At 40.5% G+C, this 22,111-nt stretch overlaps 1 protein-coding gene across 19 annotated transcripts in view; it reads right to left on the reverse strand.

Annotated features, from left to right (window-relative positions):
* The window catches only part of PLEKHA6 (pleckstrin homology domain containing A6), a 1,822,600-nt gene that overhangs the window by 94,328 nt on the left and 1,706,161 nt on the right, over positions 1 to 22,111 (reverse strand). For all 19 annotated transcript variants that reach the window (XM_044076969.1, XM_044076965.1, XM_044076964.1 and 16 more), the window contains 2 exons: positions 14,264 to 14,393; positions 11,625 to 11,734 (listed from right to left, as the gene is read on the reverse strand). In XM_044076969.1, the coding sequence (XP_043932904.1) occupies positions 11,625 to 11,734; positions 14,264 to 14,393 (240 nt within the window). The remainder of the gene's footprint in view (positions 1 to 11,624; positions 11,735 to 14,263; positions 14,394 to 22,111) is intronic.

A 22,111-nucleotide genomic window follows, 5' to 3' on the forward strand; every position in this document is an offset into this window, starting at 1 on the left:
TTTTGGTGGCTTTCAGGTGTATCCATTCTAACCCGTCTTCATCCATCTAGGTTGAGTGGAAAGAAAGGACTAGGATTTAGTAGGATAATTTCTGCTAAACCTAGGTGGCTGAATCTGCAGAAAGTCCTAGACAGTCTGCATAGACTTAGGCTTCTACTGTAGGTTTTTGAAAATAGCTCCAGCCTTAGGCCCAAACAAGTTGTCATTGTCCAGAGGTGCATCAAGTATCTCAGACTTAACATGCTCTGCAAGGGGTTGTTCCTTTAATCAAGCTGTTAGAATCTCCTTGTGTTCTGACTGAAGTGCTTCTCAAACAATCTGGAAATATATAGCTGATAACTATATTTCTTGGCACTTTTCAGAGTTCTGCATTGTATTAGTTTTTGCCTGACTGAATTATTTTATATATTTGCTGACATTGTTTGCTGTTTTCTCATCGTTAGGAAACTGCCCCCCCCCCCCCATTCCTGTGGTGGTGGTAAAGTTTATAAAACTGGTCTAACAGCGTTTGTGTTATCTGATTGTTTCAAGGCTTGCTGATTTAAAAATAGTCCCTATTTGTAAATTCCTGCATACAGTGTTAGAATCTCCTTGTGTTCTTACTGGAGTGCTTCTCAAAAAATCTGGAAATATATCGCTAAATAAGTATATTTCTTGGCACTTTTCAGAGTTCTGCATTGTCTTAATTTTGACTGACTGAATTATTTTATATATTTACTGGCATTGTTTGCTGTTTTCTCATCTGTTCTGAAACTGGTTCCCCTCTATTCCTGTGGTTGTGTTAAAGTTTATAAAACTGGTCTAACTGATCGTTTTTAAGTGTTTTTCAACTGCTGAACTGCTGAGGGCTACACACTCAAGAGCGATAGCCATTTTTCTGCTTTCAAAGTGTTTGTTTTACTGTATCTGATTTAATTACTGAAAAAAAAATCATCTCTCTCTACTTGTTTCCCCACCTTCCTATAACCAGTAGAGTCCAGTTGTCAGATTTTGCTGAATTCTGGGCTGTTTTGTCCAGACCTTACTAAGATAGAAGGAAGCTCCTCTGTTCATCAGTGCGAGTGGTGAGCTTTGAACAGCTGCTCTGTTGCTGGAGGAGTTGTTTCAGCTTAGAATCTGTAGTTTTATTGGCCATTTTGGGCTATTTCTATCCCTTTCATCTTTCTGTTTAAAAACCTGTGTTTGCACAGTTTTTGCGCTGTATTACCTCAGCAAGACCCTGCCTGGATGTCCTGCAGAGTTCCACAGCAGCAGAGAGAGAGAAGGGAGACTTTGAGTGGATTAAGTACCTCTGTTTTGCTTTTTATTGCATATTTTCGCTAGCCGCACTATTCCGAGCATTTTTTTATTCACTTTGCAACTTATCTGAACTGTATTTTGAATTCTGTTACTGTCTGCACTTTAACTGATCATTTTTAAGTGTTTTTCAACTATTGAACTGTTGAGGGCTACACACTCAAGTGTGATAGCCATTTTTCTGCTGTAAAAGTGTTTGTTTTTGTGTATCTGCTTTTATTTTTGAAAAAAAAAAAACAACAACAAAAAAACCCTCTCTCTCTACTCGTTTCCTGCCTTTCTATAAACAATAGAGTCTGGATTTCAGATTTTGCTGAATTCTGGGCTGTTTTGTAGTTTCTGTGTTGCCTAGACCTTACTAAGATAGAAGGAAGCTTCTCTGTTCATCAGTGAGAGTGGTGAGCTTTGCGCAGCAGCCTATCTGTCACTGGAGGAGTGGTTTCAGTTCAGAATATGTAGTTTTACTGGCCATTTTGGGCTATTCCTATCCATTTCATCTTTCTGTTTAAAAACCAATGTTTGCATGGTTTTGCACATTGCGCAGCACCGTTTAACTAGGGTTAAACTATTCCAGTGCCAGAAAGTCTGCTCTTCTAATTTTCTCCTAGAACTATCCAGTTTTCTAGTTTTAGCATTCAAAACTGTTTCCTTGTGCTCAGCACTTGTTCAAAACTCATTGCAAGCACTAAATAATCTACAAGTTACTGCAGCACAAAACTTTCCTCACTTGTTAGGAGGAAAACAGTTTTTAGTACTTAAATTAATAAGCACCTATCCAGGCATGTCTATGGGTCAGCTCCTGGTATTTTCCCCTGTTCACCTGATGAATCTGGGCATCTTGGGGCAATGTAGCAATTGCCTCATGTACACTGATACCCTCTCCTCCTGACACCCAACACTACAACCTGTGAGAGATGCACTTATATAGCAAAACTGGAAGCCAAGCTCTCTCCAGCCAAGACTGTACTAGACAGTCAAGAGGAGAAGGTAAACACCTGCACCACACCACACTCAACACATAGTCCATCAAAACCTACACCACCTAAACCCACACATAGTAACACAAAACGCACACCTACATTCACGGAGGCTCTCAATAAAAATCTGCCCAAACAACAGAGATGTCCAAAGCTGAAACGGAAGACACCCCCCCCCGCCAACACTATCCAAATGGCACATAGCCTACAAAATCAGTGTGCCACTTAACTTCATCCCATAAGGCAAAACAATGTACCCAACACACTAGTCATAGATGACTCTATAGTCAGACACACTGATGTCTCACTCACCAGGCTAAACAAGGAGAAAGTTACTGTCAGCTGCCTGTCGAATGCCAGGATCCACCACATAACGCAAGCATTCAGGTCACTCCACAACAAGTACAAATATGACTATGTCATTGTCCATGCTGGTGTGAATGACCTGAGACATACCTCCCAGGATTACATGAAAAGAGACATGGAGGAGCTCTTGGATCATGTAGCCCAGGCAGGTATGACCCTAGCCCTGAGTAGCATCTGGCCATTGCCCAGAATGATACCACAATACAATGACAAAATGATTTACTTCAACAATTGACTAAGCTTCTGGTGTCATTCTAAGGGGATCCAGTGCCTGTCTGCCTGGGATGACATGATCGACAGACCACTATGCTTTGCCAAAGATGGCCTGCACCTGTCGCCCCTGGGATTCCGGATACTGGCTAAGGCTCTTGCCACCCCTGTAGTGCCTTTTTTAGGCAAGGTTTAAAAGACAAACTCACCACTGTAGCAGGTATAAACAAGCAAAATCTGAGGGTAATGCTACTCAATGCTAGAAGTCTAAACCTCAAAATGCACTTACTCGTGGCACTCCTTAAAATGGAGAACATTGACATCTGTGCAGTGACAAAGACTTGGTTCAAGGCTCCAGAGAGCACCCCTGCATTACCAGGCTATAACTCATACCACACCTTTCAGCCACTTAACCTGGACTGAAACACTAAAGGAGGAGGCATGTCCACATTCATTAAGGATATCCACACCTCCAGGCTAGTTGCTCAACATAATGCATCCGAAATTATCCAAGTGCAACTAACACTGGGCAAGACTGCAATCCAGGTTGTAGCTTGTTACAGATCCCCTGCCATGCCCCAGGATGCCCACTCCACGTTTTGTGATAAACTAGGTAATACAGCCCGATACTCTAATAATGGGCGATTTAAACTACCCCACCATCAACTGAGAAAACTACTCATGTATTAACTCATTTGCTCAATGCTTTCTGGAATTCATAAATTCCAACGCCCTGGATCAGTTTGTCCATACCCCCACCAGAGGCTGCAATATCCTGGACCTGGTCATTATCAATATGGCCAACTAATGTTCCATGCCAGAGGTCAATTCCTCGCTGGTCTGATCCGACCACAAGCTAATCACCCTAGACATCAATATCCTGCCTCCACCCTCCATTAAGGAAACCACCGTAAAAACTTCTCCAACGCCAACTTCATGCTTCTTAAGACAGAAGTGGCAAGCTTCACTACACCCATACAGATGGAAAATAGAGGTACGACTGCTGAATCCTATACAAATGCACTGTATAAGCACATACACAAGTGCATGGATCGTGCCATCTCCAACAGAACCAAGATGCTATCTTCCAAAAAACGGAAGCCAATCTGGTGGTCCCCTGCCATAAACAAACTCTAAAACAGAAGGAAGAAGCTGTTGCAAAAAAGAGTAAAAATCCCCCGACTCCAGGAACTTCCTGGTCAGCCTCAGTAAGAAGCTGAGATCCCTCATAAAATCCTCCAAAGCTAGTTACGAAAATAACACTGATGCTAAAGACAACCACAAAATATTCTACAGCTATGTCAAGAATCTCAATGGCGACATTCAGATCTGCTTTGAGCTACAGCACAATGGCACTAGATATACAGAACCAACTGATATTGCCAACATCCTGGCAGACAGGTTCAGTGCAAACTTCACCCCCCCCCTCACCCCACAAAGGGCCCATCACTATACCGGAAGAATGCAAAGCCCTTGTAATCACGGCTGTACAAGTAAGACCGCACTCTCCAAAGCCAAGAACACAGCATCCATGGGACCTGACAACATCCCAGGCTGTCTTCTGCTTGAACTACAGAATGAACTGGCATCCCACCTAAGTACCATGTTCAATCATAGCCTCACTTCAGGCTTTGTGCCTACTGAATGGCACACAGAAATGGTTATCCCACTCCACAAAGGGGGCGCCACCATGGACCCTGGGAACTTACTGCCCCATTAGGCTGATTAGCCTGGTCTGCAAGGCCATAGAACGTATCATCTTGGAGCTTATAAACAAGGACATAGGTAACCTCCAAACTATGGACCAGTTTGGGTTTGTAAAAGGTAGGTCATGTCTCCTAAACCTGATTGACTTCTTTGAAGCAGTCACCAGAACTATGGACAAGGGTAAGGTGGTGCACACAGCTTATCTTGACCTCACCAAGGCTTTCAACACCATCCACCACTCTAGAATTATAGATAAACTCACTAGACTGGGTATAAATTCCTATTTCACAAGATGGGTGGCCAACTGGCTCACTGACAGAACCCACACAGTAAAAGTAGCCGACTCCAAATCCAACTTCAAACCAGTGACAAGTGGAGTCCACAAGGCTCAGCCCTGGGTCCTCTCCTGTTTGGCATCTACTTCTTAGACGTCCAGGCTAATACAGCAGGTCTTTGGTTAACGAAGTTTACAGATGACTGCAAACTAGGTGCGATAACAGTTTGTAAGCTCCTGAGCCCCCCAAGCCTTTCTGTGTTGGAGGGAAGCCTTCTAGCTTATCAGTGGGAGTGGTAAGCACTAGGTAACCTATCTACCACATAAGGAGTGGTTCTGGCCCAGAAATTGTAGTTATTGGCCGTTTGGGCAATTTTTTCCATCTCTTTCAACTTTCTGATTTAAAAGCCCGCATTTGTACTTGTTTCCCCCCTTTCCTGTAACTAGTCTAGTCCAGATACAGATTTGCAGTATCCAGGACTGTTTGTAAGCTCCTGAGACCCCCAAGCCTTTCTGTGTTGGAAGAAAGCCTGCTAGCTTATCAGTGGGAGTGGTAAGTACTCGGTTACCTATCTACCACATAAGGAGTGGTTTCTGGACAAGAAATTGTAGTTACTGGCCGTTTGGGCAATGTTTCCATCTCTTTCAACTTTCTGATTTAAAAGCCTGCATTTGCACTTGTTTCTTTCCTGTAACTAGTCTACTTTATATACAGATTCTTAGTTTTAGCACTTGAACTTGCTTATTCATGCTCAGCACTTGTTCAAAACTTGTTGTTAGCACTAAATAAGCTACAGATTACTACAGCACTCAACCTTCCTCATTACCTAGAGGAAAACAGTTTTTGTACTTACTTTCCTCACTTGCTTAGAGAAAAACAGCTCTTGTACTCACTTGTCTAGAGGAAAAAAAGTTTTTTATTCAGGCATGTCCAAGGGTCAGCTCCTAGTGTTGTCTCCTGTCTATCTGATGAATCTGGGCATCTTGGGCAATGTAGTAATTGCCTCATGTACACAGACAACCCTCTCCTCCTACCACCCTGTGAGAGATGCACTTATCTAGCCAAACTGGAGGTAAAGCTCTCTCCATCCAAGACTGAACTTGACAGTCAAGAGTTGAAGATAAACACTTGCACCACACCACACTCATCACATAGACCCACTAAACCTACACCATCAAAATCCACACATAGAAACACAAAAACATTCGCAGAGGCTCTCAATAATAATCTGCTCAAGCAACAGAGATCTCCAAAGCAGAAACACAAGCAACTCCCACCCCCTCCCAACACAACCCAAATGACACACAGCCCACAAACTCAGTGTACCACTCAACCACAGCCCATAAGGCAAAACAACGTACCCAACACACTAGTCACAGGTGACTCTATAGTCAGGCAAACTGATGTCCCACTCACCAGGCTAAACAAGGAGACGTTTACTGTCAGCTGCCTGTCAGGTGCCAGGATCCGCCACAAAACCCACACACTCAGGTCACTCCATAACAAGTACAAATATGACTGTCATTCTCCATGTTGGTGTGAATGACCTGAGACGTACCTCCCTGGACTACATGAAAAGAGACATGGAAGAGCTCTCCAATCTTGTAGCCAGGAAGGTATGACCCTAGCCCTGAGTAGCATCCTGCCATTGCCCAGAATGATACCGCAGTACAAGGACAAAATGATTGACTTCAACAATTGGCTAAGCTTCTGGTGTCATTCTAAGGGGATCCAGTTATCTGTCTGTCTGGGATGACATGGTCAACAGACTATGATGCTTTGCCAGAGATGGCCTGCACCTGTCACCACTGGGATTCTGGATACTGGCTAAGGCTCTTGCCACCCCTATAGTGCCTTTTTTAGGCAAAGTTCAAATGACAAATTCACCACCGTAACAGGAACAGGCAAGCAAAAACTGAGGGCAATGCTACTCAGTGCTAGAAGTCTAAATCTCAAAATGCACACCCTCGAGGTACTCCTTAAAATGGAGAACATCGATATCTGTGCAGTGACTGATACCTGGTTCAAGGCTCTAGAAAGAACCCCTGCATTACCAGGCTATAACTCATACCACACTTTTCGGCCACCTAACCTGGACTGGAACACCAAAGGTGGAGGTGTGTCCATATTCATTAAGGATATTCACACCTTCAGGCTAGTTGCTCAGCATAATGCATCTGAGGTTATCCAAGTGCAACTAACTCTGGGCAAAACTGCAATCCAAATTGTAGCTTGCTACAGATCCCCACCATGCCCCAGGATTCCTAATCCTCTTTCCTTGATATACTGGAAAATATTAGGGTTCAACCAAACACCCTAATAATGGGTGATTTCAACTACCCCACCATTAACTGGGAAAACTACTCATGTACCAACTCCTTTGCTCAACGGTTTCTGGAATTCATAAATTCCAATGTCCTGGATCAACTTATCCACACCCACACCAGGGGCAACAATAAACTAGACCTAGTCATTACCAACATGAGTGACCGGTGTTCCACACCTGAAGTCAACTCCTCATTGGTCACATAGGACCATAAGCTAGTCGCCCTAGATATCCACATCCCGCCCCCACCCCCCATTAAGGAAACCATGGTAAAAAATTTCTCCAAAGCCAACTTCATGCTTCTTATGACAGAAGTGGCAAACTTCATGACACCCATGCAGATGGACAATACAGTTACAACTGCTGAATCCTACACAAATGCACTCTATAACCACTTACACAAGTGCATGGATCATGATATCCCAAACAGAACCAAGACGCTATACTCCAAAAAAAGGAAGCCAATTTGGTGGTCCCCTGCCATAAACAAACTCTACAACAGAAGGAAGAAACTGTTGCAAAAGAATAAAATCCCATGAGTGGAGGAGCTCCCTGGTCTGCCTCAGTAAGAAGCTGAGATCCTTTATAAGATCCTCCAAAGTTAGCTATGAAAACAAAATCACCACTGATTCTAGGGAAAACCACAAAGCATTCTATAGCTATGTCAAGAATCTCAATGGCAACACCCAGACCTGCTCTGAGTTACAGCACAATGGCACGAAAATTACAGAAGCAACTGATATTACCAACATCCTGGCAGATAGGTTCAGTGCTAACTTTACCCCCCTCTCACCCCCTAAAGGGCCCATATCTATACAGGAAGAATGCAGAGTCCCTGTAATCACAGCTACGCAGGTAAAAGTTGCACTTTCTAAAGCCAAAAACACAGCATCCATAGGACTGGACAACATCACAGGCTGCATTTTACATGAACTTCAGAATGAACTGGCTCCCCACCTAAGCACCATGTTCAATCATAACCTCACGTCAGGCTTTGTGCCCACTGAATGGTGCACAGCAACAGTAATCCCACTCCACAAAGGGGGAGCCAACACTGATCCCAGGAACTATCGCCCTATTAGCCTGATGAGCCTGGTCTGTAAGGCCATGGAACGTGTCATCATGGAACTCATAAACGAAGACACTGGTAACCTCCAAACTCTGGACCCCACTCAGTTCAAGTTTGTGAAAGGCAGATCATGCTTCCTGAACCTGATCGACTTCTTTGAGGCAGTCACCAAAGCCGTAGATGAGGGTAAGGTGGTTCACACAGCCTATCTTGACCTTGCCAAGGCTTTCGACACCATCCCCCATTCTGGAATTATAGCTAAACTCACTAAACTAGGTATAAATCCCTACATCACAAGATGGGTTGCCAAGTGACTTACTGACAGAACCCACACTGTAAAAGTTGCAGACTCCAAATCTGACTTCAAACCAGTGACAAGTGCAGTACCACAGGGTTCAGTCCTGCGACCTCTCCTGTTTGGTATCTACTTCTCTGAAGTACAGGCTTACACAGAAGCCCTTTGGTTAATGAAGTTCGCAGATGACTGCAAAGTAGGAGCCATAGTTGAGTCCCCAAATGATGTGGACATCTTACAGAAGGGCCTCACTGAGACAGATGCCTGGTGTCAGAGCCATAACCTCAAGCTCAATGCCAAAAAGTGCATTGTCATCCCCTTTGGTAAAAACACTCTACCCATGAACTGCCACATAGGTGGCAGTCTACTTAACGCCGAATGTGTGATAAGAGACCATGGGACCCAGGTGAACAGTAGTCTCTCCCTTGATAATCACATCACCACAGTAGTCAGGAAATCCTTCTACGGGGCACACCTCATCACAAAAGGGTTCTCATCCAGGAACAAAGAGGTCATTGTTCCCCTCTACTCGACATTCATTAGACCCATTATAGAGTACAACGCCCCTTTTGGAATGTACCTCACAAGACATCTGCAGCAGCTGGAAAGGCCACAGAAGTACTTCACAAAGAGGATTACTGGCCTCAAACAGATGCCCTACATTGACCATCTCAAAAAAACTCCAGCTTTACTCCATAGCATATCGCCTATTCCGAGATGATCTCTGCCTAACATATAAAGCTATGTCAAACACAGAGCTGTTGGACATGCTCCACCTAAAGAAATCGCAATCCCTCCGAGCTACACACTCTAGGGACCTAAACCTTGTCACCACAATAAACAGGACATGCTGGAGGGATAGATTCCTGTCCCAGAGACTTCCCATACTCTGGAACAAGCTACCCATCTATGTCAAGCAAAGTTCCTCATTAGCACTCTTCAAGAAAAATCTTGATGAGTGGATGGGAAATAGGAAATACACCCCGGGGATCACTTCTGTGGCTCTGCTCGACAGGGGGACAGGAAAATAACTTTCTTGGGTGGCGTAAGCCAGGGAACCTTGTTGGCTAGGCTTACTTAGGCCTTTGGGCTGATAGCCTAGTACCTACCCATGAACCTATAATAGAATCGCCTAATGATGTGGGCATTCTAGAAACGGGCCTCACTGAAACTGATGCTTGGTGTCAAAGTCATGGCCTCAAGCTCAATGCCAGGAAGTGCATTGTCATCCCCTTTGGGAAAACACTGTACCCATGAACTACTGCACAGGCAGTAGCCTACTAAACACCGAAAGTGTGATAAGAGACCTTGGGACACAGGTGGACAGTAGTTTGTCCTTTGATAATGCCATCATCACAGTAGTCAGGAAATCCTTCTACATGGCACACCTCATCACAAAGGGGTTCACCTCCAGAAAAAAAGAGGTCATTGTTCCACTCTGCTCATCCCTCATCAGACCCATTATAGAGTACAACACCCCGTTTGGCATGTACCTTGCAAGAAATCTACAACAACTAGAAAGGCTACAGAAATACCTCACTAAGGGGATTACCAGCCTCAAACAGATGCCATATGTATACAGCCTCAAAAAACTCCAGCTGTACTCTCACTTATCGCCTACTCAGAGGCAACGTCTGCCTAACATGCAAAGCCATGTCAAAGCCAGATCTGTTGGACATGCTACACTTAAACAAACCCCAATCCCTCCGAGCCACCGCTCCAGGGACCTAAACCTTGCCAGCACAATAAACAGAACATGCTGGAGGGATAGATTCCTGTCCCAGAGACTTCCCATATTCTGGAACAGACTACCCATTCATGTCGAGCAAAGCTCCTCATTGGCCCTCTTTAAGAAAAATCTTGATGACTGGATGGGAAATAGAAAATTCACCCCATTGATCACTTCTGCAGCGCTGCTTGACAGGGGCACAGGAAAATAATTTTCTTGGGTGGCGAAAGCCAGGAAACCTTTTTGGCTAGGCTTATATAGGTCCCAGAGCCGATTGCCTAGTACCTACCTATGAACCTATAATTTGCTATTGACTAAATTGAAATAATACTTTTATTTTACTTTCCAAAAATGGTAATTCCTAAATGATTTAGGAACAAACGTGATACAAGCTAATTAGTAACCCCCCAAAAAAATAAAACACTTTGTGCTTATGCTCAGTCATGTTTGTGAATAGTGGTAAAAAATTGACAAATTTGTTGTCAGAACTAAATCCACTGGGAGTTTTAAAATCATTCACTATAACTAACAATTGAGAAAGCTACATTTTTGCATTGGAGGGCAATTCATTCTGCACACCCATATCCCCATATCTATCAATATAACAACTTTGGATTGTACAATATTGCCAGTGGCCTACAGTCTTACTGTTTAACATGAACACGCTTTGGCAAAACAGGGAATTTATTAAACAAATTAATGAATTCCCTTTTTGACAAAATCCTTTTGAGTCATACTTCTTTGACTTGTTAAGAAACTCTTAAAAAAACAAATTCTGTCATATTCTAATTTTACAAAGATTATGCCAAACAAATGTGGAGTGGACTGACTTAACATTATAATTACTTATTTACACACAAGAACACTAATTTAAAGCACCACATATTGTTACTGACTTACTGCTGAAAAGTATTAACCCATTACCAGATTGTTCCAAAAGGTGTTAGTGTCTTCATTTAAACAAAGCAGCAAGTAAAAATTCATACACACAAAAACATCATAGGTAAAAATATTAAAAAGACTGTCAAACCACAGAATTCACTGATCAAAACACCTTGAACCTCCTTTAACAGAGGCCCATGGCAAATATGCAAATTATCCACACACAAGCCATGTGGCTGAAATATTCACATGTTTTTTAGTGGTAAATTCATATTTCCCATAGACAATTATCAAAGAAAAATAAGGTATTGCCACACAGTGAAGTCTCTAGTTTGACTGGGTCTTTTTAAACTTCATTTAAACAAACTGACACCAGCTCTACCAATCAATGTATTTAACACTGTGTAGTACATATCTAGTGTAGTCTGAGCATAGACACTGTAGAAATGTAAGGGAAATAAAATACTGCTGAAAAGCCAAAGCACAACTTACCCGGGAGATCTGTTCATTGCTGTCACTGTTGGAATTCTTTCTAACCTTGGATGATGAAGCAGAAGAATTTTCTTCAGCTGGAGATTTTGTTAGTGGTGGGACGACTCCAACTTGAAAGAAAATGTTTTAATGAGCATATTATCAGAAAAGTGGAGTCATACAATGACTATCTTATGTCCAGTAACATTTCACCACTATATAAATTCCTATCTTGCATTAAATTTTGTTTCAAATACTCACCTTCTACCATACCTTTCAATCTCTTAGAGCAAGAAATCTAGACAAAATCATAAATAAAAGCAGGACAAATGTCTCAAAATAGGGACAATTTTTAAGTATTGCTCTTACAAATGTAGAAAGTTGACACTAACAGGTTTTGAATTAGCATGCATTTTCTGAAGGGTATGAATTCTGAAACTCAAATATCTGTCATTATTTTCTAATTTCAATCTTAAAATGATTTGCCACTAATTTGCCAGAAAACCACAATTTTATGAAAAACGGACCAAAAATATGAGACAAAAATCTGGACATTCTGCAAAAATCCGTACAGTTTAGAGGTATGCTTTCTACACCAGCTTCCATTATGCATTTAGCTGTTTTTTATATTTTATTGTGGAGGGCTGCTGTCAGGGTGGGAGCCTGGAACATTTGTATTTCATACTATCTTGCTGCTCAGTGCTCACCACAGCTTTACTGCAAGACTTTGTGTAGGTCAGGGACCACACACTCCCTTCCCTCCTTCAGGGAATAGGGTTGCAGAGGTGTACTGCTAGGTAGTTAAAACTGCTGAGCATCTCAGGCAGTGGGGGATAAACAGTACAATGCACTAACACTGTTTCTTCTGTGATTCTGGAAGGTGGATTTTTGAGAGATATCAATACAATGTTTGCATACTTGTGATTGATTGATTGAAGGATGCCAGTCACACCCATCTACTCTTTCCCATGCACCAACAACAAGGACAACCAGCCAAATGATACTGGATACCTGAACCCATGTCTACCCTTGTTTAACAGCTATGATCTAGGCCAAATCGCCTTTTTCAAGATGACATCATTGAATGAATTTCCCAGAGTTAAATAGCAGATATGTGGAGCCTCTGGGAATCAAATCCAAGACAAGTATGAATCTCATACCGTAACTTATCTGTACTATACACCTAGATCATTTAACTTACCTGTACTATACACCTAGATCATTCCTTCCTGGAAGTGGACCTTCATCATCCAAAGTATATTCTAGAACCTAAACCACTAATGTCAAGGGTGGATGCTTTGCTTCCAGTTAGCTCCTAAAACCTATTCCTGTGCTAAGGCAAGGCCGCTGTATGAAGATAGGAGGCAAACCTGTTATTGTGTTTCTTACAGTCATAACGGCTACAATAGTTCTTCATCACGCGGAAAAGCATAACCGCTTGTGCAGACTCTTACTGTAATAAAAATGGGATGAATTAAGTCGGAACAGCATGTAAGCAGAACTGTATCTAAACATGCCTTTTTGTGCCCTTAAGTAAGGAGAATAAAACATAGAAAATGTCCTACTAGGGGTGCCGTAGAAGCTACCTGATGCACTACTATACCCAACAGAGCACCTGGGAGAAGCTTCTTTGGCTGTGAACTCAAGAAGAGACACATCAGGGGGTAAAGTGCAGGTAATGAAAACATTTACATAGCATTGTCCCAAATTATATGGCAATAAATAATGTAAGACCTGTATAGTAGTCCAAATGTATGAACTTGAATGCAAAACTTATACTCCTCAAACAAAAGAGTATACAAGTTTGAGGTTGCCTGCCATAAATGAATCCAAGTGATATTTCATTTATTGAGAAAAATCTAGTTTGGAGTTTGTTTTAGTATGGCATCATTCAACTAATCACTGTACCACCACAAAATCCCTACTCTTTTCTGTCTAGATAAGTATTTACACATCATCAACCTAAAAAGGAGGTAAGTGCATTTAATTTCATGTACAATTAAACTGCAGACTAAAATTGCCACTTTTAGAAAAATACATGCATTCAGTAATCAGTGCAGTACTAATCAGTAACATGCTTCTCACAGATAATTCTAATTCTACTTGTTTAATTAGGCATGTTCCCATCCATCCATAACCCCCATTTTTCCCATTTCTGCATGAGGTTGGGGCGTCACTTAAACATGGATGATCATTTGGAGCCAAGGTTCACACCATCAGGTGGCCACCCCTGCCACAGTTATTCTTCCATACCACACACTCACATGCAAACTCACGCTTATGGGCAATTTATTGTGTCAAATCCACCTACAACATATCTTTGGAATGTGGGAGGAAATCCACAGGAATACAGGGAGAACATGCAGACTCTGCACAGAAGGCACCTCAACTGGGGAACCTCTTGCTGTGAGGTGAAAATGATATCTGCTGTGCCACTGTGCTGCCAATGCCACTTTGGCCTCCATGACTACTGCATATAGGTACTAATATCACCTGTAGTACACTACTCATCCAATACTGCAAGGATATTCTTACACTAGCTCATCATAGCACTCTTTGCAGGATATTTGTGAACATACTTAGCAAATCCATACTACTAACTGTGCTAATTTGCAAAATATGGCAGGGTTATTATACCCGGTTCCATTAAATTTTGCTACCTTTATTGATGCCAGCCTGTTTATCAACATCACTTTCATGTTTCCCTTGTAACAAATTTACATCGCCAGAATCGGGTACTGTGGTTGATAAAAGCGTCTCCTTCTTGTGCTGCTCATAGCTGAATTTTTGCTGCAGAAAAAAATTCAAAAAGAAAATTAAATGTTAAGGCCAAGCTGTACCTTTGCATGTATTAAAAGGTTGCACCATTTTAATTTTCAGTAGTCTGAGCAAACCTGGGCCCTGGTATAAGCAATGTATGCCTTCTGAATTTGTATTAGTTTGAGTATCAGTCATTGCCTCAACAATGCGAAACAAATATATGCTCCTCCCAAAGTAACATGTGGAATAATGGGAAAACCACACTTGTGAAGACCAGGAACCAGATTTGCTCCAATTCACAGATAATATTAAGAAATTTAGCTAACTTGATGTTACGCTTTTGTGAAACCAGGTGATAACAGAAGCAAATCATTAAGCCAGTGGTATGCCACACCCCATATCACTGAAATTTCTAGGGGCAAATGACTTGAAGAGCAAGAATGTTTGGACTGTTTGCTTGCCAATCAGGGAAACAATGCATCAGGCCTGCATTTTTTTTTATTAACAAGGTGGTGTGTTTGGGAATCCATCCAGCATTATTGTATAGTAAGAAATCATTTTTTTTTATTTATTTTATTTACTATTTGTTAACCAGGTAGATACACTGGTCCAAGGAACCTTTTTTGACACAACTTGGGTTGTGTGGCAAAGTACAAAGCAAAGGTAACACAAATTAAAGAACCCAGAAATTCTTTGAATACAGTGATTAACAATATCTGCTAACTATAGGAAGTACATATGAGTGACAAAGAGGACAGCATTCATAAATCTTTAGGGGTTATTCTTGTACAATTATAGTCAAAATTATATCATTGTCAGTTACTTATGAAATCACCAGGCCAGGCAAAAAAAATAAAATAAAATCTTAACACACAAAGCAATAGTTAAGCAAAATAATTCTGTACACAAAAACGCCATGAAATAATTTGCTATGCCACAAAACTACTGACATTCAAATAGAGACAGCACTTGACATTTCTATGCAATCATGGACAAACACAAGACGAGACAAGAACAATAAGGGCACACAAACTCACAGACAAAATGATGGCACTCCGACGGGATGCACCTATTACAAGTGTTACACTAGGCCATACCTCACAAAAGATGCCTCATCCACTTCGTTAGGCAGATATATTAGGATGCAGACCATTTCAGACGACTTTTCTTTCCAAAACTGAATTCTCATTCAAGATCAGTGGTCTAACATTTTTAACCTAAAGCACAGAGGAAGCCACCCTCAAATAATGAGTGAATGTGACCTGCACCCACAAACTTTATCTAGTCTCGAGTCTGTAAACAGTCAAGCTAGCAGATGATACCTGAGTTGGAGCTCTAAGACATTTTCCTATTAAAAGAGAAGTTCTCAAAATGTTTGCCTTTTGCATACAAGTGATTGTGATTTAACTTTTGATATTAAACATTATCTTTATCACTCTACTATGCACTTAATGCACTGGTGACTAAAGTTCACTTTGTATAGGAAACAGTTGCTTGACTTGCCGTCACAAAGGTAATGGCAAATAGACTTGTCTGTCAGTTTGTGCATAAGTGATTCTTCAGCTGGCAATACAGCTTTCATTTAAACTGGATTGTGAGTCACTGTCACAAACCTTTGGTCAAGGCTGTTTTAAATGCATAGCTATATCTGTCTCACTCTCTCTTTATAGATATGTGTGTGTGTGTGTGTGTGTGTGTGTGTGTGTATATATGTTTTCATACATACATGTGTGTGTAGCCACAATCAAAAGAAAATAACTGCAAAACTGAGCAAAAAAAAAATACTTCCAGCAGTAGTTACTTGACAGACACAATTATTTTATTAAATGCAATCCTGCCTTTCTTTCAATGCAGTTTTCAGAGCAGAATTGAAGGTTGAAAATATTTCTGAACTAAGTAGGTACCTAAGACTCAGCAGTATATTTTTAACACTACAAAAGGCACATCTAGATGTTCAGAAAGGTGCTACATATATATGTCAGCAGTCAGAGAACATACAGAAACAGCCATTAATAGAACTCTTGAAAGTTTTGCATTCACAACAGTCAATTAGCAGCAAAACTGGCAGCTCCTGTAGAAATGGATGGTGCAGCTTAAAAACACTTGCAGTTCCACAGTTTGTATCTGGTTGTAACAGAAAAGTCAGAGCTGAAATTCAATGCCAGTAGTTTACAAATTAGATTAGAATGTTCATGTGAATTTCCACAGAACAAGGTGGGGGTTCCAGACTAGCTTAGAAGTTAAAAGACAGCAGTGTACATTGGAATGAATGAATAAATAAATAAATTAAATAAGTAAATAAATACATTACAAACTGCTATTTAAATCCAGAAAAAATGCTTTTTATTCTTTTCCACACCTACCATGCCATATACAATGAGCAATGACTGTTAGATCTCAAACTAATTTCAGAATCTTTTTTTTTTTTTTGAACATAACATTGGGCAGTAAAAGTATAGTTAGGGTGGGACAAAGGGTGAAGTCGCTCAGCGTGCAAGGTGTTAGGTACCATGACAGGTCAGATCCTTTTCAGTTTTGTTCCCCACGTGAACATGAGGGTGGGATAAACAGAACCTGGCACTCCTCTGTAGCAGAAAAGGTGGCGCGACAGTTTGGAGAGCAACCTTTTTTTGTTCTTTTCGTAGAACACGTGGGCATGACATGCACACCTGGCATTCCCTCTTGGGAGAGAAAGGAGGAACAAAGGGTCACAGAATGGACTTTTTTTGGATTCCTTAACTTAGTGTTGAGGGATGCCAGACCTGAGAGCAGCACTGAGTGCCAGAAGAGCCGTCTTCAGCTCTGGTCAGCAGTAGCTTATGTACTAGAAAAGAAGAGACTATGAGGAGTGTAACCTTTTGTAGAAGGAATATGCTAAAATAATAGGCAGTTCATCTGACTGTAGTCATACTTGTTGACCATAACTCTCAACAACTTAGCACAATAAATCTGGCCAAAACCAAAAATAATAGGGGGGGGGGGTCAAAGACCCAAAATAGGGAAAATGTTGAAATATTGCCCTTATAAAGTTAGAAAGTTGCTAGGGACAATATGTTGTATTAGCATGCATGTTTTTGAAGTTATTATTTAGTGACTTCAATCCTAAGTAATTGCCAGGAAACCACAATGTTTATGAGGAACAGACCAAAAATATGGGGCAAAAATCAGGACAGCTGAGATGTATGCTTTCAATTTCTTGCCCCAAGAATTTTGGATAAACCCAAAAACAATGGGGGTACAAAGGCTCAAAATTTGGGATATATAAGTATTTTGGGACAGATTCTAAACATTGCTCCTATAAATGTAGAAAATGGCTAGAATAATAGGTTTTGCAATAGTATTTTTGAAGGTCATTAAGTATGAAGCTAAAAATTCTGTCATTATTTAGTGACTTCAGTAAGTCCATAGGTAGTTACTGCAGGCAGTCCTGGAGACTATTAATAAGCCTAACCAATTTCCCCAAAGCACTGTCTCACTGCCTGATTAAGTGATTTGCTCAAGGCCACACAGTATGCAAATGAAGGTTGAGAGAATCAAACCCTGTACCACAGAAACTACCTAGTTAACAGTTCACCACCTTAATTCTCTTCACCAACTGCTAGAATAAAAGATTTGCCTGAAAACCACGAATTTTATAAGGAAAAAGACCAAAAATATAAAGGAAAAATATGGACAGTGTTAAATCCTGAATACAGAGAGTCATACATTTCAGGGGATTATACTAATGTACCATACTGGGCACCACAGTATATTTCATTTTAGCAATATGTCATGGCAATGAGTTGGTAAATTCAAAATTTATCTGTGGTGGTAGCGAGTCATGGCTACAGTTGACCCTGATGGTGCAGTAACCAACATCTACTTCTCCAGTGGGAGTAAATTATGAATTGCCCATTACATGCTATATTGCTTTTATAAACTGTAAGTATTTTAAAAATCCTTTTTTTTTTCAAATAATGCCACCGTATGATGGAACTTCACTTTCTTTTGATTTCTCTGCTCATTGTTGTGAGTTTCTGTAATGGCTTAGTAACATGGTCTGCATGCATACACTAGTAAGTGAGAACGCCCATGCAGTACATCTGTTTAATTAAGCTGCAGAGCTACTATTTTGATTTAACCCAATTGAAAAAAAAACATGATCAATTTGGATTATCGTAAGTGGCAGGGGATTATTATTTTTTATGAAAAGTTTTAGTTTTTTCATTTAGTAGTACAGAGAAAGTGATGAGTGTAATTCTTTTGGCTTTAACAACCATACTAATCTGCATTTCAGTGAAGCTACCTATAGAATACTATGAATAATTTTTGATTTATTAAATGTGCAAACTGTGCATAAAACACATTTATAATTGTACAGTAAAACAATAATCCATGACTGTGCATGGGTATATCAGGATTTACCTACTGTTGGTGTGGTTTGATCATGAGGGTGAAGTACTGGAAAATCATAGAGTTGGGTTGATAGGTGATAAGTAGAAGCTGAGGGTATGAGGTAATGGTTGAATCTCTTAGAGAAGGCCCAGTTTTTGATATTTTTTTGTATAGTTTCTTGGATGTGCTAGTCGTATTTTGGGTTGCTGTCTATGGTGATGCCAAGTAATTTTGTGTGTGGTACAGTTTCTATTTGTGTATTATTTGCTGACACAATTGTGAAATCGTTGTTTGTTAGCTAGTTGTTTTGAGAAAAAAACATTAGTTTTGCTTTTCTTTGGGTATAGTAGTAGGTTTGAACTAGACAGTCAGGATTCTACTGAAGAGAATGATTCTTGGGTGAGATGATGTACTTTATTTAAGGTGTGGGCATAGAAGATGAGGATGGACGGATCTGCATTCTGTACTATGGAGGCATGTTTGGTTGTGGAATGTAAATTGTTTAAAAAAATATTAAATAGCAGTGGCCCAAAAAGAGAGCCCTGAGGAATACCAAAAGTGAGAGGTAGAAATTATGAGATTTATGTTTGCCACTTTATTGCCTGTTGTCTGTTGGTAAGACAGCTATGGAACCAGGATAGGGAGGCTGTAGAAAGACCAAAAGATGCTATTCCAGTTACAAGTTTTTGCTGGGAAATGGTGTCAAAAGCTTTTGATGATCTAAAAATATGGGGGATACTAGGGTCCCATTATTTCTATGGACATTAATAGTGTTGGTGAAACTCAGGAGAGCTGAGTGGTACTATGAATGGGGAAGAAACCATGCTGTGTGGGTGTGAGGAGATTAATTAAGATTTATTTGAGTGAGTATGAATGCATTTTTCAAAATGTTTTGATAATGAAGGTTTTATAGAATTATATAGGAGTATAGTGATGGGGTGGTAATGTGTTACGTCTGTAGATTTTCCACCTTTGTGCAGGGGTATAATGTATGATGTTTTCCAAAACGTGAGAGGAATATAGTTTTCTTTAATGGACTGGTGGATTATGGTGGAGACTGGGTAGATGAGGGCATCAGATGCCAATTTGATATATTCAGCTGATAGGTTGTCAGCAGCTAGAGTGATGGATTTTATTTTGTGGAGATTTCTGATGACTATGGTGGGGACAGGTTGCAGAGTAAAAGTAGGCAACAGGTTGTTCGTTTGTGTGGGAAAGGTAAGGGGTGATTATTATCTTTGATGAGGGAGAGAAATGTGTCAATGAATTAAGAGTTAAATTGGTTTGCAATAGTGTCTGTTTGATTGTTAGTTGTTGGAGCTGGGATGGTTGTTTGACCTAGTAGCAGGAGTTTTTTTTTTTTTTTTAAGGATGTCCAGAATTGTTTTGGGTTCCTTTATTGTCTGTGTTGTGTGTTAGCTTAGATGTTCTTTGCCTATTTTTATTAGGTGCTGTGCTTGATTATAGCAGGGTTGCTTGATGTTATTACATGGTTGTCGTAGGGAATGTTGGGAGATGGTCCCTAAAGTATCTGGTAGATAGCCTGACTGAGCTATATAGTTAGAAGAATTTGAAATAATCCAGTCAAGAAGGGGACTGTTTGTTGTCATGCCTTGTAGGTGTAGTTATAATTGGGTGAAGCTGTAAAAATTTAAGGAAAATTTTGGAAATGTGGAATTTAATGTTTACCAATCTATGTTTAAGTCATCAAATAAACAAAACATGCTGGAGGGATAGGTTCCTGACCCAGAGACTCCCCAGACTCTGGAATAGATTGCCCATACATGTCAAGCAGAGTACCTCTTTGGCCGTCTTCAAAAGGAACCTTGACGATTGGATGGGAGAAAGGAAATTCACCCCGGGGATCACGTCAGTCGCCCTGCTAGACAGGGGTCCAGGGAAGTAAATAGTGTGGGAAGAAATAGTCAGGGAATTGTTATGGCTATGCTTGTATAGGCCCTAGGGCTGATAGCCTAGTACCAACCTATAACCTATAACCTATGAAGTCCCCTAGTGTGACATCAACCTAGAGACTATCTTCTGTGATGGTGATATTATTTCCAAGAGCCAAGAGGTATACAGATGACTATAATACAAATAGTTTTACAGTAGCTGAGTTTTAGGTAGGAGACTATTATTTCATCACTAGGTTTTGGAATGGGTATGTGGCATGGAGATCTATCAGGATATATTCCGCCACCATTTTTATTTTCACAATCTTGTCTAAGAATTTTATATCCTGAGGTAGCAATTCACTATCTTTAGTTTTGGGTTTTAATCAGGTTTCAGTAGCTACTAATATATCAGAGAAGTACAACACTTCATAAGCGTGTAGGTTAGGCAGTTTGTTATTAATGCTTCTTAGGCTGATGTCATGTACGAGAAGGGTATTTTTTGTTTTTATGGAGGTTGACTTTGTTTGGAGTAGTTGTTGGATGTGAGTTGGACCACAGTTGGGGTAGATGTCTACACTAAAAGCAAGTAATAGTGAGAAAGCCTGTTGGTGTGGTAGGGTTTTGTATTTGTATTTTTGTTTAATACCTAGTTTTTGAAGTATGGGGTTGAAGTGTTGGTCTCTACTTTTTTAGAGTTGGGAGGTACGTATGTGTTAGAAAAATATGTATTAATGTGTGTATTAGCAATATGCTTAGTGCATTTAGAAGCTTGAGAAAGCATTAACACATTTATTCTATTTCATACTGCATAAATCTGTACAAACTGCAGTTGCTCTCTGACCTTGTACTGTTAGCTAAAATCTTGCTTGTGCCTTGGAAATTTACTGAGAAGCAGGTGATTTCTGCTTGCGTTAGGAAAATAATGAATAGAACAATACTACTTGTATGAAACTTAGACAAGAAGTTCTGCTGTGCCATGAGATAATACACAGCTGTAGAGGTTACAGATAATTAGTACAAAGCCTGCTTGAAAATATGAACTGCAATCAGCATTTGCTTGTATCTGTATTAGAAAAGTACCTTGAAATGTAACACTGTATAATAGACGCTTGTAAATGGATTAATGGTCACCAAGGCCAGGTTGTTTTTCTGAAAAGTTTCTCACAAATTTAGTCATGTCAGCAGAAAATCTGAAGTAACATCTGCTGTAGAACAATACTGAAAGTTGTGTTTGATTAGGTCAGCTTAGAAGGCCATGTCTTGTAAAATAGTATAAGAATGAACATACTTCCTGTTAGTAGTTAGACAAATCCTTGTATTTGCATGCTTTGTCTCCTTGCTGCAAGTAAATTAAAGTGCCTTAACTGAACCTTACGTGTACTGGTCTTTAAAGATTTTTCCTTTGACAGATTGGTCCTTCGGACCGGAAACCTTCACTTCACCTCGGATCAGACAGGCCAGGTGGCTTGAAACCGTACG

The sequence above is a fragment of the Protopterus annectens genome, chromosome 7.part0 (assembly GCF_019279795.1).
Source record: "Protopterus annectens isolate FY-2018-M chromosome 7.part0, PAN1.0, whole genome shotgun sequence".
In the NCBI taxonomy this organism is placed as follows: Eukaryota; Metazoa; Chordata; order Ceratodontiformes; family Protopteridae; genus Protopterus; species Protopterus annectens.